Genomic DNA, 13,609 nt, shown 5'->3' on the forward strand with positions numbered 1-13,609 from the left:
CAATTAAGGAAGATAATGTGGACAGGAAAAGGTGATCAACACCTTGTTACCATCTGCTGGTGGGTTGAGGAATTATAATTTATTTATAAATATATGACCAAATTTTGGAAAATAGTGGCATGTGAAATATTTAGAATCTTGATGTTTAGGGTAGTGCAGGGTCCAGTTTTTGAAAACTTAATTTAAGGAATTGAGAACTATGATCATGTAGCTAATGATTATTTGCACACATGCATGGGGATAGAGATCTCCGCTATTTATTTCACTTGGGTGTACAAGATACATCTTCAGTCAGAAAATAAAATAACTATGATTCAGTGTCCGTACAAAATCATTCATTTTTGCCTCAGTCTCTGGTCTATAGCTACAAGGTAACAGAGTTAACTCCACGTCATGCATTTCCATATATCCCTTCTCATATTAATCTATTGATACATGGGATATCAATGCTCTGATTAGCTGTTCAAACAATCATTTGATTCACACGAGGGTGGTACTTATGGATCTCTATAAGTTTTCACTTTTATATGCTGCCAAATTAGCTAGCTAAAAGCAGTGTGTATCTAGTCTGGTTCCTGCTGTGAGTTATAGACATCTAGCGAAATTGGGATCACAGTGGAGGTCAGGGGCGGATCCAGGGAGGGGGGGGGCTTTGGGGGCTGAAGCCCCCCCCCCTTCACTATTAGGCTTTACTTGATCAATATGCTGAGTATTATAATGAAATCTTGTCTTAGCATAATTATATGATCACTAATAATACAAATACTCATAAGTCCATCTTATAAACATCTTTCCAAGGTATTATCAGTGGATTTATGCTAAAGTTTATGCAACAAGGACCCGGATCAACATTGGAGGTGTACAAGATCGAGATACTCTAATAGAGCAGTCAGCTAACTACTCTAATAGAACATTCACTGGAAGCATATAGTTGGTTCTGTTATGGAATTTTTCCAAATCTGCCTGCACCTATACATACAATGAAGTGCATTGGTCTGTTTAAAGGGCTTCCTTCATCTACTTGTGTAGTTAAAATGTATGGCAATACTTAATTTAGCTACACAATTTCCATTGAAAATGCTCTCAGATTCAATCTTGTATTGTTAAATTTCAAAATTTTCCACGTTCAACATTATTATTCTAACATGCACCTATTCAGTGTTGTACAATTGTGAGAGGGTGCATCATGTACTTGGTTGTCTGAACCTACCCAAACTTTTCCATTAAAAAAATGCTTTAGAGAGCCATACCTATAATCTAAAGGCAGTATATAAAATATCTACAGGTAGAAAATATTATGAATTTTATGTGGAAATGTCTCAAAATTGCAGTATTTTAGCATCTATTTTTCAAAAATTTCCTGGGGGGGCATGCCCCCAGACCCCCCTTTATAAATCCTAGATCCGCCCCTGGAGGTCCCCCGTTCCCTCTGAACAATGAACTTTGAAATTTAGCTATTGTTGGCATGACAGTGCGTAATAGATCTTAACCTGCTGAACAAGCTCTATTATCTGAACACCAACAATGACTGTTCAATTAGAGTATTTCGTCGACAGTGTGCAAGCATAGATGAGTATGATTCATGCATTGAAAAACAATTGAAATTATTATTGGGCACCGGATTTCCGGATATAACAACGGAATAATTATACGTAAGGATGCACTGTCTTTTGACAAACTGCAAGTTTTATTAGCTGGTTGCTCAGCCGGTATTAGCTATCCTTATTCACTGCACTGGCAGATTCGATTCTTTGTTCAAAGCAGTTGAGGTGACTAAGGTGAGTACCTTATGAGTATTCTGGGCCGGAATATCTGTCATGCGTCACGGTCAGTCCTTTCTCCCGGTACCAAAACCTTGCGTTCGAAACTAGGATCATTTAGTATTTTTAATCGGTTAGACTTGACTCTGTTTATAGTGCTGTATTTATAGCAAGTACATGTTACAATACCTAGAAACCATAGATGTTACATGATTATGATACTACGTAGTATCTATGTAGAAACTCGGACGCAGTCTGTAATAACTTTAAACAGGCTGTAGGACCAGGTGTCCTACCACAGACCTTCAGCGCCTGTGCTGTAAAGAAACCCTAAATAAATAATAAACCAAATCCGCGTCTGGCATCTCACAATTATGTTCTCACGTAATTATTTTCACTGAAAATCAACCAGGAAAGCAAACCCAAGAGGAAAAGTGGTAGATTTACAAGAAAACAAATCTATTCATTTAGTATGCTTTACCGATGGATGAGGTCTCGCCTCAGTTTAGCGATAGATAATAATGATCTATAGCATGGTTTAGCAAGCTTAAGAGCTCTAGCTAGAGGGCTGTCATATGATGGCGATAAGTTCTGTTGGCTGGGGATTTGAAGCTGTTGTTGATTTTGCCTGTTCATCAGCATGCACCTTCTGACCATGCAGGATCAAGCAATTAAGGGGCTTTGTGCAGTGAATCAAAAATCTATATGGACATTTGCAGTTGACAATCAAGCTCTTACAGGTGAAGAAGTTTTCTCCAGCGAAACCTAAAATCATGCCCTGTAAATATCAAAGTTATCTGTTACCAAGATCAATCCTTGACTATGCATCAATCATTTAGTTGCCATGCATATGATGGAAATATTTCAGATCTCAGCTATTTAATTAAGTAAAGCAATCATAGTAAAATTTTAGCAATAAAATTTCTTGATCCTGCATTTTAACTGGCAGTGTGAAGGTGGCTACCATATATGGTGATTGGCAACAGGTAGCTTAGATTTTTCTTACGTTTTTAGAATCAATATCATCTTGAATCCTTAAAATTGTACAAATCCTTTGGCTTCTGGATGGGGAATTGCCACTTATACTACAACTATACCGCCACATTTTGCTGTGCATTGTCACTATTGGCTATATACCCCTTTATTTTGTAATTTAGTGTTTTGAACTCTACCAATAGACACAATAATGTTAACTATAATGTATCATGCATGTTCCAAAACTTATTGGTAGATAACAAGATATCTTTATGTTGTAGCATTACTCAAATTGGTGTGATACTGTTGTTTACACAGTGAATTTAAATTTCTTGATTTGTTTATGCCTGTCAAGATTTAAAAAAAATAATGCTGTAGCTATTTCCATATAATATTTTTTATTCTCTCAGGATGGATTTAACAATTTAATATTGGTAGCTATGGGTTGAGTTAACTGATAGGCCCTTTCTGTAGGGGACTCAAGCCTAACTATGTATGACATTGATGATGTGCTTACTACAGTACATGACCTCCGATATGTAGTTGACTGGAGCTCCAGTTACATGTGGGACTCTGTATCCTGTACAGGGGTAGATACCCTGGGCATTTTGACCTTACTGTTTGATGTCAACCTACACCACAAATATGTAGCTGGAGTCAGCACTATGCACATGTATGTACAGTGTCCTCTCCCACAGTGAGTACAGAGAGATGTGATTTTATTCATAGTAATAGCTAGAATCCATCTTGCATAAAATCAGTTCCATATTTAGATGCAGGAAATACCAACAATAGTTTGCTAATGTATACCATGTTTAGTGAAGTGCACCTGTAAGTGTCTTTATCTACATAAGTTTTGTGACTATGGAGGAATGTATTTTTACTTAAAGCACCGCAATGCATGTGTATGGAAAATATAGCACATGGAGGGCATGTCAAGAGACCAAGTGATAGTATTAGATATAGTTTCAAAGACCACCCAGCCCTATGCATGAGTGCTGTATTTTTTGTGCATACAAGCATATAGGTAGTACTTTACGTGAAAACCTGTAGCCCAGCTGTTGTTTGTATGTAACTCTTCTCTGATTGGTAAAAATTAGTTATTGAATGTTTTCATACATACATTGGTGCTTGCTAGTCACACCAGTGAACAGCACTACTTTATGTGGCTGGAAACATTATTCATTTATACTACAAGGCCAAGAATCTGGACCAATGTCACAGATGACCTTGAGTACATGGTTGGCTAGTAACAAGACTAGTTGACATTTTATTCAAGCAAAATTCTTTTCAATGCCTTAGCTGTGTTAGTATCCCACTTGCATGGTTATTATTCAGCTACATGTACAGGCTACAGTTTTATTAATTTTATTGTTGGTGGGCAATGGTGGTCCCACATATGTATCATTTGATCTGTGAATTTCATTGTGTTTGTTAACCGACTATTCAATTTGTGTACAGCAATGGCATTGACTGCAATTAGAGCCAAGAGGACTCGTTATTCTGCCATTGAAGATAGATATGAATTTGAGGAGACTCTTGGGGTTGGTAAGTAATGCACACATGCACATTCAATCTTTGGTCATGTGCACAATCTGTAGTAGAATGTATAAGCAAGGCTGCACACTATAAGAACGTCATTGGTTCTGCCACAGGTGAAGTAGCATACAATATGTTCACATCAAGTATGGGTTATGATTGGCCCACATAATTATGTAAGCTGTATAAATAATCTAATCCAAAACAGCCAAGCTCTGAAAAAGTGTCTAGCCTACAAAAAATAGGCTATTGTAGTATGAAAAGGATGTGATGTCAAATGTGGTTGGCTACAATGATATTATATCTGTCACTTAATTTGTGACATTACAAATTAAGTGACAATATCATTGCAGCCATTTCTTGACCACCACCATTGATATCGCATCTTTGTCATACTAGCCTATTTTTGGAAGGCTACACCCTTTTCACAGCTTGGCTGTTTTGGATTAGATATCAGTTCTTTTGTATTTGTATATACTGGTGGCTATCTTTTGTATTTCCTACAAGTAAACAAAAGAAAAAGTAGATTTTAAGAGACGTTTGTACTAATTTTACTTCATATTAGTTGCAGAACATTGCATGTATATGGCTGCTCTAGGATCTTGAAGCACGCTTGGTACAGCATATATGATTGGTTTTCACATTACTATGTAGCTAAATCATTGATATTTAAACAATAGGTAATTCAATTAGATAAAGATTTCATAGATTTCCTACCAAGGGAAGTTGTAATTTTAGTAGTTTTTGTTCACAGTATTAGCTCTGTAAGTAACTTACATGTTGTGAATGTCAAGTACAAAAGTAGTTGTACTGTTAAGTGATGCTCCAAGCATTTCATGCTGATCCTTATTTTCATGTGAATGTTGGTTCTTCCTTTTGTGTTTATACACTCCATGCACCCTAATTCTCTGATAGTAAGTGATTATAATAGATTTCAGTGACAGATTTAGTATTGTTAAATGGGGGTTTCTGAAAATTGGTATAGCTGAAAATAAGGCATATGATGACATTTCTCCAGACATTTTTGAGATTTAAGAAGCTCTGAGATCGAATTTTAGACTATTTTTAGTTAACAAATTGCAATAAATCCAAATGCTTTAAACTGTAAATAACAGGCCCGTAGCCAAGGGGGGTTCGGTAGGTTCGGACGAACCGCCCTCTTGGGAAAAAGGTCCACAATTTCAGTAAAAAGGTCCACAATTCCAAGTCCATATAAGTCTACAGCAAACTGGAATCGATTCCTTAAAGTCCACGTACTTTATCCCCAAATCGCTAAAGCTGATAACAATCGATTGTGGTTTTACATTATACACGTGATTTAACACCTTATGTAAACAACAGTGATGGGACGCGCGAAACAGAAAGAGCGTGAGAGGAAGCGGTCAGCTTCTTCCTGTCAGCGACTAGATAAACTTTTTGCGAAGAAGAGCAAGGTATTTGAAGAAGAGGTGATTGCAATTGATAGTAATTCTGACGACGATTCCGCTGAAGATGTTTTGACCAGCTCTACTCCCTCCTTACCTTCTGGTAATATAGCTAGCTAGCTATATAGCTAGCTTGCTATAGTGAATAGATAGTAGATAAACATTCTAATTCTCGTAAATGCAAGTATTAAATTACCCAGTTTTGAGTGTAAAATGATTCTACTGTGCTCATGCAAACGTGGCGTGGCTTGTGCCTGTCAGTTATCTACTATACAACAGACTGTCAGTTACTGATTATTCCAGGATGCTGTAATTCAATGCACAACATATAAACAATAGATTGTGCTAATAATTTTAATTGTCATTAAATTATCAACTCAGTATACCATGTATAGTAGAAATACAGTGTAATGTATAGTATGAGTACGTAATACGTAGTATGAAACTGATGGCTCACAATAAATCATTCTTCTAATCTATTATAGGAACGGAAGTCATTTTAAATCCGGTTGAAGATATTACCAGTAGCTATACTCCACCATCACTACTTACCCCTGCATCATCATCAGCTTCTGAGTCTCAAATGGTGAAAGCAACTGATGTGCCACAACCTAGCAAAACACCAAGCCTTGTCCAAATGGACATTGGCATAATCTATTCTAAGGCTACGTCACCTGCTGATTTTTCTGCTGCAGTGCACTCGCTGATGGTGGCTGAAAAGTATGAATTGCTTACAAACCATAAAATTACACACAAGGACCATGCATTTCCAACACAGCATGTTGGTGGTTGCAATCGCAGTTTCAAACCTGCATGGCTTTCACTGCATCCTTGGATGGTGTACAGTGAGCAGGTTGATGGAGTATTCTGCATCATATGTGCCATTTTCTGCACTGATTTGTCCAAAGGAAGCTTTGTTAACAAGCCATTCCATGCGTGGAACAAAAAAAGTGAAAAGGCTAAGGAGCATGAAAATTCTTTGTATCATCAAAAGTGCATGGAACTGGCTGATAGCTTCAAATATAATGTTGAGCATCCGGATGTCTCCATCACATCTCAGGTAGATGCTCGCAAAGCTGCAAATATCGAACGCAACCGTAGCATTCTGAAATCTTTGGCTAGCGCTGTGCTGTTTTGTGGCAAACAGTGCATAGCCTTGCGAGGAGATGCAGAGAAACCTGAAACACCAGGTAATCCAGGAAATTTTCTTGCTCTACTAAAATTGCTAGCTACAAATGATGATATATTAAGGAAACATCTGGAAACTCCTGCAATGAGAAATGCAACATACATCTCTCCTCAAAGTCAGAATGATTTGATTGAGGTTATAGGTGAGCAAATATTCCAAGGCATAGTAGATGATGTCAATGCATCTCCATTTTATGCTATTCTGGCAGATGAGGTAACATCCCACAATGTGGAGTACCTAGCTTTATGTGTCAGATTTTTTGATCATAAGCAGAATACAATCAGGGAAGAATTTTTGGCATTTCTGACCTTAGTAAGAATAACAGGTGAGGCAATTTCTGCAGTCATATTAGGCTTCTTAAGTAAGAACCAAATTCCAGCATCAAACATGCATGGTCAGGGGTATGATGGTGCTAGCAACATGGCTTCAGATTCGGTAGGTGTTCAAGCACGTATTAAGCAGGCAGCCCCATTAGCTACGTATGTACATTGTAATGGCCATTGTCTTAATTTAGTTATCAGCAAAAGTTGTAAATTACCACAAGTACGCAATGTTCTTGATCGGATGCAAAGCTGCAGTAAGTTTTTTCTGTACAGTCCAAAGCGAATGGGTGTTTTAGAACTCATTATAAGGCAAAATGTGGTTGATGAGACAAGAAGAAAACCCTTGTTGGATGTTTGCAGGACCAGATGGGCAGAACGGCAGAGTGCTTATCAACACTTCTATCAGGCATATGTGTTCATTACTGAGGCTTTGGAGCTGATCGGCTACAAACGGCACATGGAAAAGTATGGCACCACCTATTCAGATTGGGGTACAACAAGCCGTAGTGATGCACAACAACTGCTAGCAGGAATCATCAGCTTTGAATTTATTGTAGTCTTTCTTACAACTTACCAATATCTCTCACACTTAGCTGGTATCACAGTAAAGCTACAGAAACGTACACTTGATATTATTGAAGCTCATGAAGAAATTACAGAGATTACCAAAACTTACAGCCTTGAGTGGAAAAATGTTGACTCTGGGTTTGCTAAGATATTTGAACACAGCAAAAGAGTTGCAGAAAAAGTAGATTGCACCATTCAAATGCCACGCATTGCCTCTAGGCAGAAGCATCGTAGCAATGCTACAGCAGATAATCCTTGTAAATACTTTCAAAGGAATGTAGCAATACCACTGCTGGACCACATAATTTCTTTCTTGGACCAGCAGTTCTGTGATTCATCTGTTACTGCTATTATGCTGTTAGGGCTTGTGCCATCTATTCTTTGCAGAAAGAATATTAACCTTGAAACAGCTGTTTCCAAATACAGTGCAGATCTTCCATCCCCAGAACTATTCCAAATGGAACTTAAGCGTTGGAAAAATCGCTATACTGGTAAGAAAACCAGAGAAAGACCATCATCAGCTGGAGAAGCACTAAAGGAGTGTGACAAGGATATGTTTCCCAACATATTTGTACTTTTACAGATTGCTTGTACCATTCCAGTAACATCCTGCGAATGTGAGAGGAGTGCAAGTGGATTGAGGCGTTTAAATAATTTTCTAAGGGCATCAATGGGAAAAGATCGGCTCTCCCATTTGGCATTAATGCATATACACTATGACACTCCAATAGATCTTGACAGTGTAGTAGATACTTTTGCCACACAACATCCACGTAGACTTGAGCTGGATTCACTGCCCTGAAATTCACATAATTATTATTATGATTTGGCACTTGTAACATTTTTTTAAACCACTTACAGTTTAATAGCGATAACAATTAACACTTTTATAGTGTACAAATTCTTTATCATGATAATATTATGTGTATAACTACATAGTCCCTTGTTGCAATGCATATGGTACAGAATTGACACATCAGTAAAAATCGTGCTATTTTAGTGGCTGAAATGTCACCAAATTCAGTCTTTTAGCATGTATTCCTTAAAAAATTTCCTGGGGGGGCATGCCCCCAGACCCCCCTAGTTTTCGCACACCATATCACACCATATGCATAATTATGGTGCAGAATTAGTAAATAATTGTGCTATTTTAGTGGCTCAAATTCAGTCTTTCAGCATGAATTTTTTTTTAATTTCCTGGGGGAGCATGCCCCCAGACCCCACTAGTTTTGTGTGCTTCGCACACCCTCAGCGTCACACTAAAAGGTCCACTTTTTCTTCAAAAGAACCTACCAACCTAAAGGTCTGCCTACGGCCCTGAAATACTATAGCTAACTGTAGCGCAAATTTGTAACTAAGTTGTAGCTTTGATTGCTCTATTAGAGTAGTTACTGGACTGCTCTATTAGAGTATCTCAATCGTCTTTAATACAGTGGGAGATGAATATTAAAGCGTTGCTGAGGATTTAATAGCTATAAATGGTGTTAATTAAGTGCAATTGCATGCATGCTACTGAAATACAGTGGTATATAGTTGTTTGCTATGACAAATTGTCAATACAACAATAATGAAGCTAGTTAGGCCGCCATTGATATAATATAAAAGGGGGTTTCTGTCAAAACCACAGAAACCCATCTAGATCTGCCACTGGATTTAATGTACAGTATTTAAATTGCACATGACCATTGATGTTGATAAGTGCTACACTATATATACCACACTATCTCAGCATATGTATATGCGGTATTTCATTCCCACACAGGTGGATTTGCTAAGGTTAAGGCTGCCATTCATAAGTTAACTGGTGTAAAGGTTAGGAATGTTTGTATTGTGGTACTGTGTTACCATAACTGCAAACATCTCCATGTGTATTATATTCTGCACTGTAGTTATGATGTAGCCGATAAGCCTTTGTGTAGGTATTAACAACTTGCATGCTACCAATAGACACTTGTCATGGACCATGGTAGTGGTTGATAATAGAGATTTTGGCCAAGAACACTCACCTAAACACCAACTTAGCACCCCCAACCTCAAAAGAAACTTTAGAAGTTACTTTGGAAAGTATAGGTCCACTAGTGAATATTAAACCAGTAAAAGTACTTTAAAAACTGGAATAAGCCACTAGCTATGTTCATCTTATAAAAAATAAAATTAGGAAACAGAGATCACTGAAAATACCAATGAACAAGAGTCAAACAAGTCAGCATTCTAGAAACTACAATGGAGCATGTCAAATCTATCACTTGAAATTGTTACACACAGTTTTCTATTTGGACTCATTGGATATGGCATATATCCTGTCTGATGGTGATATCATTGGATAAGTATAAATAGACAAATAGTTGATGCACACATCCTCATGTTACTGGTTGCTAAGGGTAACAGCTGTATTTACATGGTCTAAAATGTGGCCTACAATAATATACAGCAGCATTTGCAGTACTAATTAATGGAACCTATATTTCCCACATGCCGTCTAGAGATCTGTGTATGACAATTTCAAGTGTTGGCGTGACATGCTCCACTGAAGTTCTAGAATGGCTCAATATGCTTGGCTGTTAAAAAGAGTACCCATGAAAGCAACTGAGCTGTGAAGAATACTAACTAAGTTTCCTGTGAACATGTTTTTTTAAATGTTCAAAGTCAGTTTTCTACTTGGTGTCTTCTACTGCATGTGTTAATGTAATGCTATATATATACAAAATCTGAGATATGCTTTATCACTTTATACTGGTCAGTCCACAGGCAGTGCAGCTTTTCAGAAAACTGTGTAAAAATGTAACCTTAAATATCCTGGGTGGAAAAGTGTGAAATCAAAGGTGGCGGGACTGGTGGCCATGCAATTAAGAAATAGCTGCAGTGATGTTAATGCCAATAATTAACATTGTTATGGCATTAAATTGATTAGCATAAACATTATTACGGTCATTTCTTGGCTACCAACTTTAATTTCACAACCTTTTCACCCAAAGGCTGCACCTTTTTTGCATGGGTTTTGCTTCTTTTTGTACCAAAACCTGGCCAAAAGCAGGGCTGGAGGCTTGTTTTTGCTCACATTTTTTAATCTACAAATACAAAATAATGTTTATGGAAGACAGAAGTTACAACAGCCAAGAAAGCTGGCGCACCACACCATGAGTATATTGACAGGAAGAAAGAAAACAGCTTTTTCACGTGTGCATAGCTCCATGACCATTTTTGCATCATAGCTGTCCACTAGGTAGGGTAGACCGCACAGCAAATTTGAATAAATTCGCAACAGCCATTTGTGAGATATGGGTGTTCAAAGTTTCATTTTAATTTCTTTGTTTTTTCTTCGTACGGGGGGCTATGGAGGCTTCGACTTATTTTCGCATACTTGGCAAAAATTGCTATAAAACACAAATGTGTAACTCGATTTCCTTGATCATTGGCACGAATGAAGAGCGTGTAATGGTGGATTCACGTACCAAGTTTGCTGTGAATCTGAGAAATATCCAAAGAGTTATGAGCGTTTATTCATCTAAAAAAATCAAACTTCTGTCATGGCTACAGGGTAAACCGAGTATAGGAATAACTTGGAAATTGGTGTGTAGATAGGCTGATCATCATAGCAGTGCCTTTTGATAGTTTGAATAGCAATAGAGTTACAGTGACAAAGTTGTAAAGCAAAAACCAAACAAGTGTAAAATCGTGGGATCAAGATACTTTAATAGAGCAGTTACCACGGAGTAAAAAAAAATGTTGAGAAAAACCTTACCAGAGTTCAAACCAGGGACCTCCTTACCTAACACTTGCATCCTTAACCACTGAATCACTGCTACCTTGGCTGATCACCTCACTTAATTTCTGTTTTATAAATGTAATTTCTCAAACGTTTGTAATTTCATAGATCTACAAATAGAAGTTCTAGATTGTTCTAGAACATTCTATGTATGTTCTATTAGAAGTCCTCAAAAATGTGCGCTCTATTAGAGTATTACAATAATAATATCAAACATTGAATTAAATCATACAATGCAAAATACACTGCCTTCAATAAGGCCACATAACTTAATTATTAGTTTTTCATCCCCGCCCGCATCACTGTTTTTCTTACCTCATCAAGGATTTTGTGCACCACTGGTGGCTAAGGGAGGCCAATTAGCACCTTTTATAGTTGGTACCTTGCTAGAACAGTCTAAGAAAATTGCATTTTTAGTCATTCTAGCTAACTAATTCAGCTATCTAGTTAGTAAAAAATAAGATTAAAATCTGCCCTCCCACACTGCTATTTTAAGTACAGGAGGATGAGAAACTACTAATTAAGTTTATGTGGCCTAATCGTCAATATGTCTGCATAGAAAGGAAGAAATGTGAGTAAAAACAAAACCTCGAAGTCAGCCATAGGCTGGTTTTGGGGTCTTATACAGTACAAAAAAAAGTGAAACCCACACAAAAACAACCAAGCTGTGAAAAATGGTGCGGCCTTAAAAATCCTGGGTGAAAAAAATTGCAAAATCAAAGGTGGCAGCCAAGAAATGGTTGCAATGATGTTAATGCTAAAAATTTTAATAATGGCTGTGTGCATTGTTAAAAATTTATTAGCATTAACATCATTGCAGCCATTTCTTGGCCGTCAACTTTGATTTCACAACTTTTTTCACCCAGGCTTTTTAAGGCCGCAGCATTTTTTCACAGCTTGGCTGTTTTTGTGTGGTTATATTTACTGTATAGTTTATTTGACTATTTGTTATTATTAGTGTGGCACCCCAGCTTTTCTTGGCCGCATAACACACTACCTAATATTGTGCACTGTAGTTACTGCACTGTAGCTAATAAGATTTTGTATACAACTTGCATGCCACTCATAAATGCTTGTATTCAGGACATCTTGTACATCATACACAGGTTGCTATCAAGATAATGGACAAAGTTCAGTTAGGGGTAATTTAATATGTGTATATTGTAATGTACATTGGTCATCTTACTTTATGTGTGTGTTTGTAAGTAGTTTACTTCTAAGATACTTTTTTGTATTGACATTTACCAGGGAAGACAGCATCTACCAATTAAGAGCTGTTTATTCAGCTATATATATTCCAGGCAGGCTTGGCAATGTACTCTTTAAGGTAACCAGCTTTGAAACATTAATTGGCTCCTTCTGATTTACAGAAATAAAAATTTATGTGACCACTTATGGTGACCAGGGTGTATGTAGGCAAAGGCATCTGAATGAAATGCTATCAATATAATCCTATACAATGTGTCTGTACCATATGTATGTATTTGGTCTCTGTTTGCAGCATGATTATATTTACTGTTCTCTTTTCCCCACTCTATCTGCTCTGCTCCAGATTCTTTTGTTTTCCTACAATGGGGAGGTTTTTATAATTTAACTGAAACTTTTAGTTGCTCTATGGGAGCCATAGGTAGATTACCTTGTTTTGGAACCTCCCATCACAAGCATCACCAAGGATTTTAGGGCTCTCAGGCAGGATCACAATACCATGTTCATTATCAGAAGAGGAGCATTTATATGACTTTTAGCCGATATTTTGATAACCGATATAAAATGATATTACCAAGCCGATCAACAAAACTGATACAATATGGTAGCATAGACCTTTTCTCTAACTTCACTCTAAATTTGGTTATAAAGTGACAGTGTGGGACTTTAATCAACAGTTGACATAAACAGGTGTTGCTAGGATATTATTAGAGCACAAGTGCTCAAAAATAGATGTTTATGTATATCTGTATCTGCTGCTTGTTTATACATGTTACTGATCTGATACCAATATGCAAAATCTGATATAGCTGATAACCAATAGCCGATCCGATTATTGGCACACCTCTACTTCTTTGGTA

At 37.2% G+C, this 13,609-nt stretch overlaps 2 protein-coding genes across 3 annotated transcripts in view; both read left to right on the forward strand.

Moving 5' to 3' along the window:
• Window positions 1–1,638: 1,638 nt before the first annotated feature.
• The window catches only part of LOC136261496 (maternal embryonic leucine zipper kinase-like), a 30,998-nt gene continuing 19,027 nt past the window's right edge, over window positions 1,639–13,609 (forward strand). For both annotated transcript variants that reach the window (XM_066055502.1, XM_066055503.1), the window contains exons 1-4: window positions 1,639–1,778; window positions 4,197–4,283; window positions 9,540–9,589; window positions 12,650–12,685. In XM_066055502.1, coding sequence (XP_065911574.1) covers window positions 4,199–4,283; window positions 9,540–9,589; window positions 12,650–12,685 — 171 coding nt within the window. In that variant the 5' untranslated portion in view covers window positions 1,639–1,778; window positions 4,197–4,198. The remainder of the gene's footprint in view (window positions 1,779–4,196; window positions 4,284–9,539; window positions 9,590–12,649; window positions 12,686–13,609) is intronic.
• Window positions 6,467–8,828, forward strand: LOC136261497 (52 kDa repressor of the inhibitor of the protein kinase-like). Its single transcript, XM_066055504.1, has one exon. It carries the CDS (start codon window positions 6,534–6,536, stop codon window positions 8,577–8,579), a length of 2,046 nt encoding a protein of 681 aa, XP_065911576.1. The 5' UTR covers window positions 6,467–6,533; the 3' UTR covers window positions 8,580–8,828.

The sequence above is a fragment of the Dysidea avara genome, chromosome 7 (assembly GCF_963678975.1).
Source record: "Dysidea avara chromosome 7, odDysAvar1.4, whole genome shotgun sequence".
Lineage (NCBI taxonomy): Eukaryota > Metazoa > Porifera > Demospongiae > Dictyoceratida > Dysideidae > Dysidea > Dysidea avara.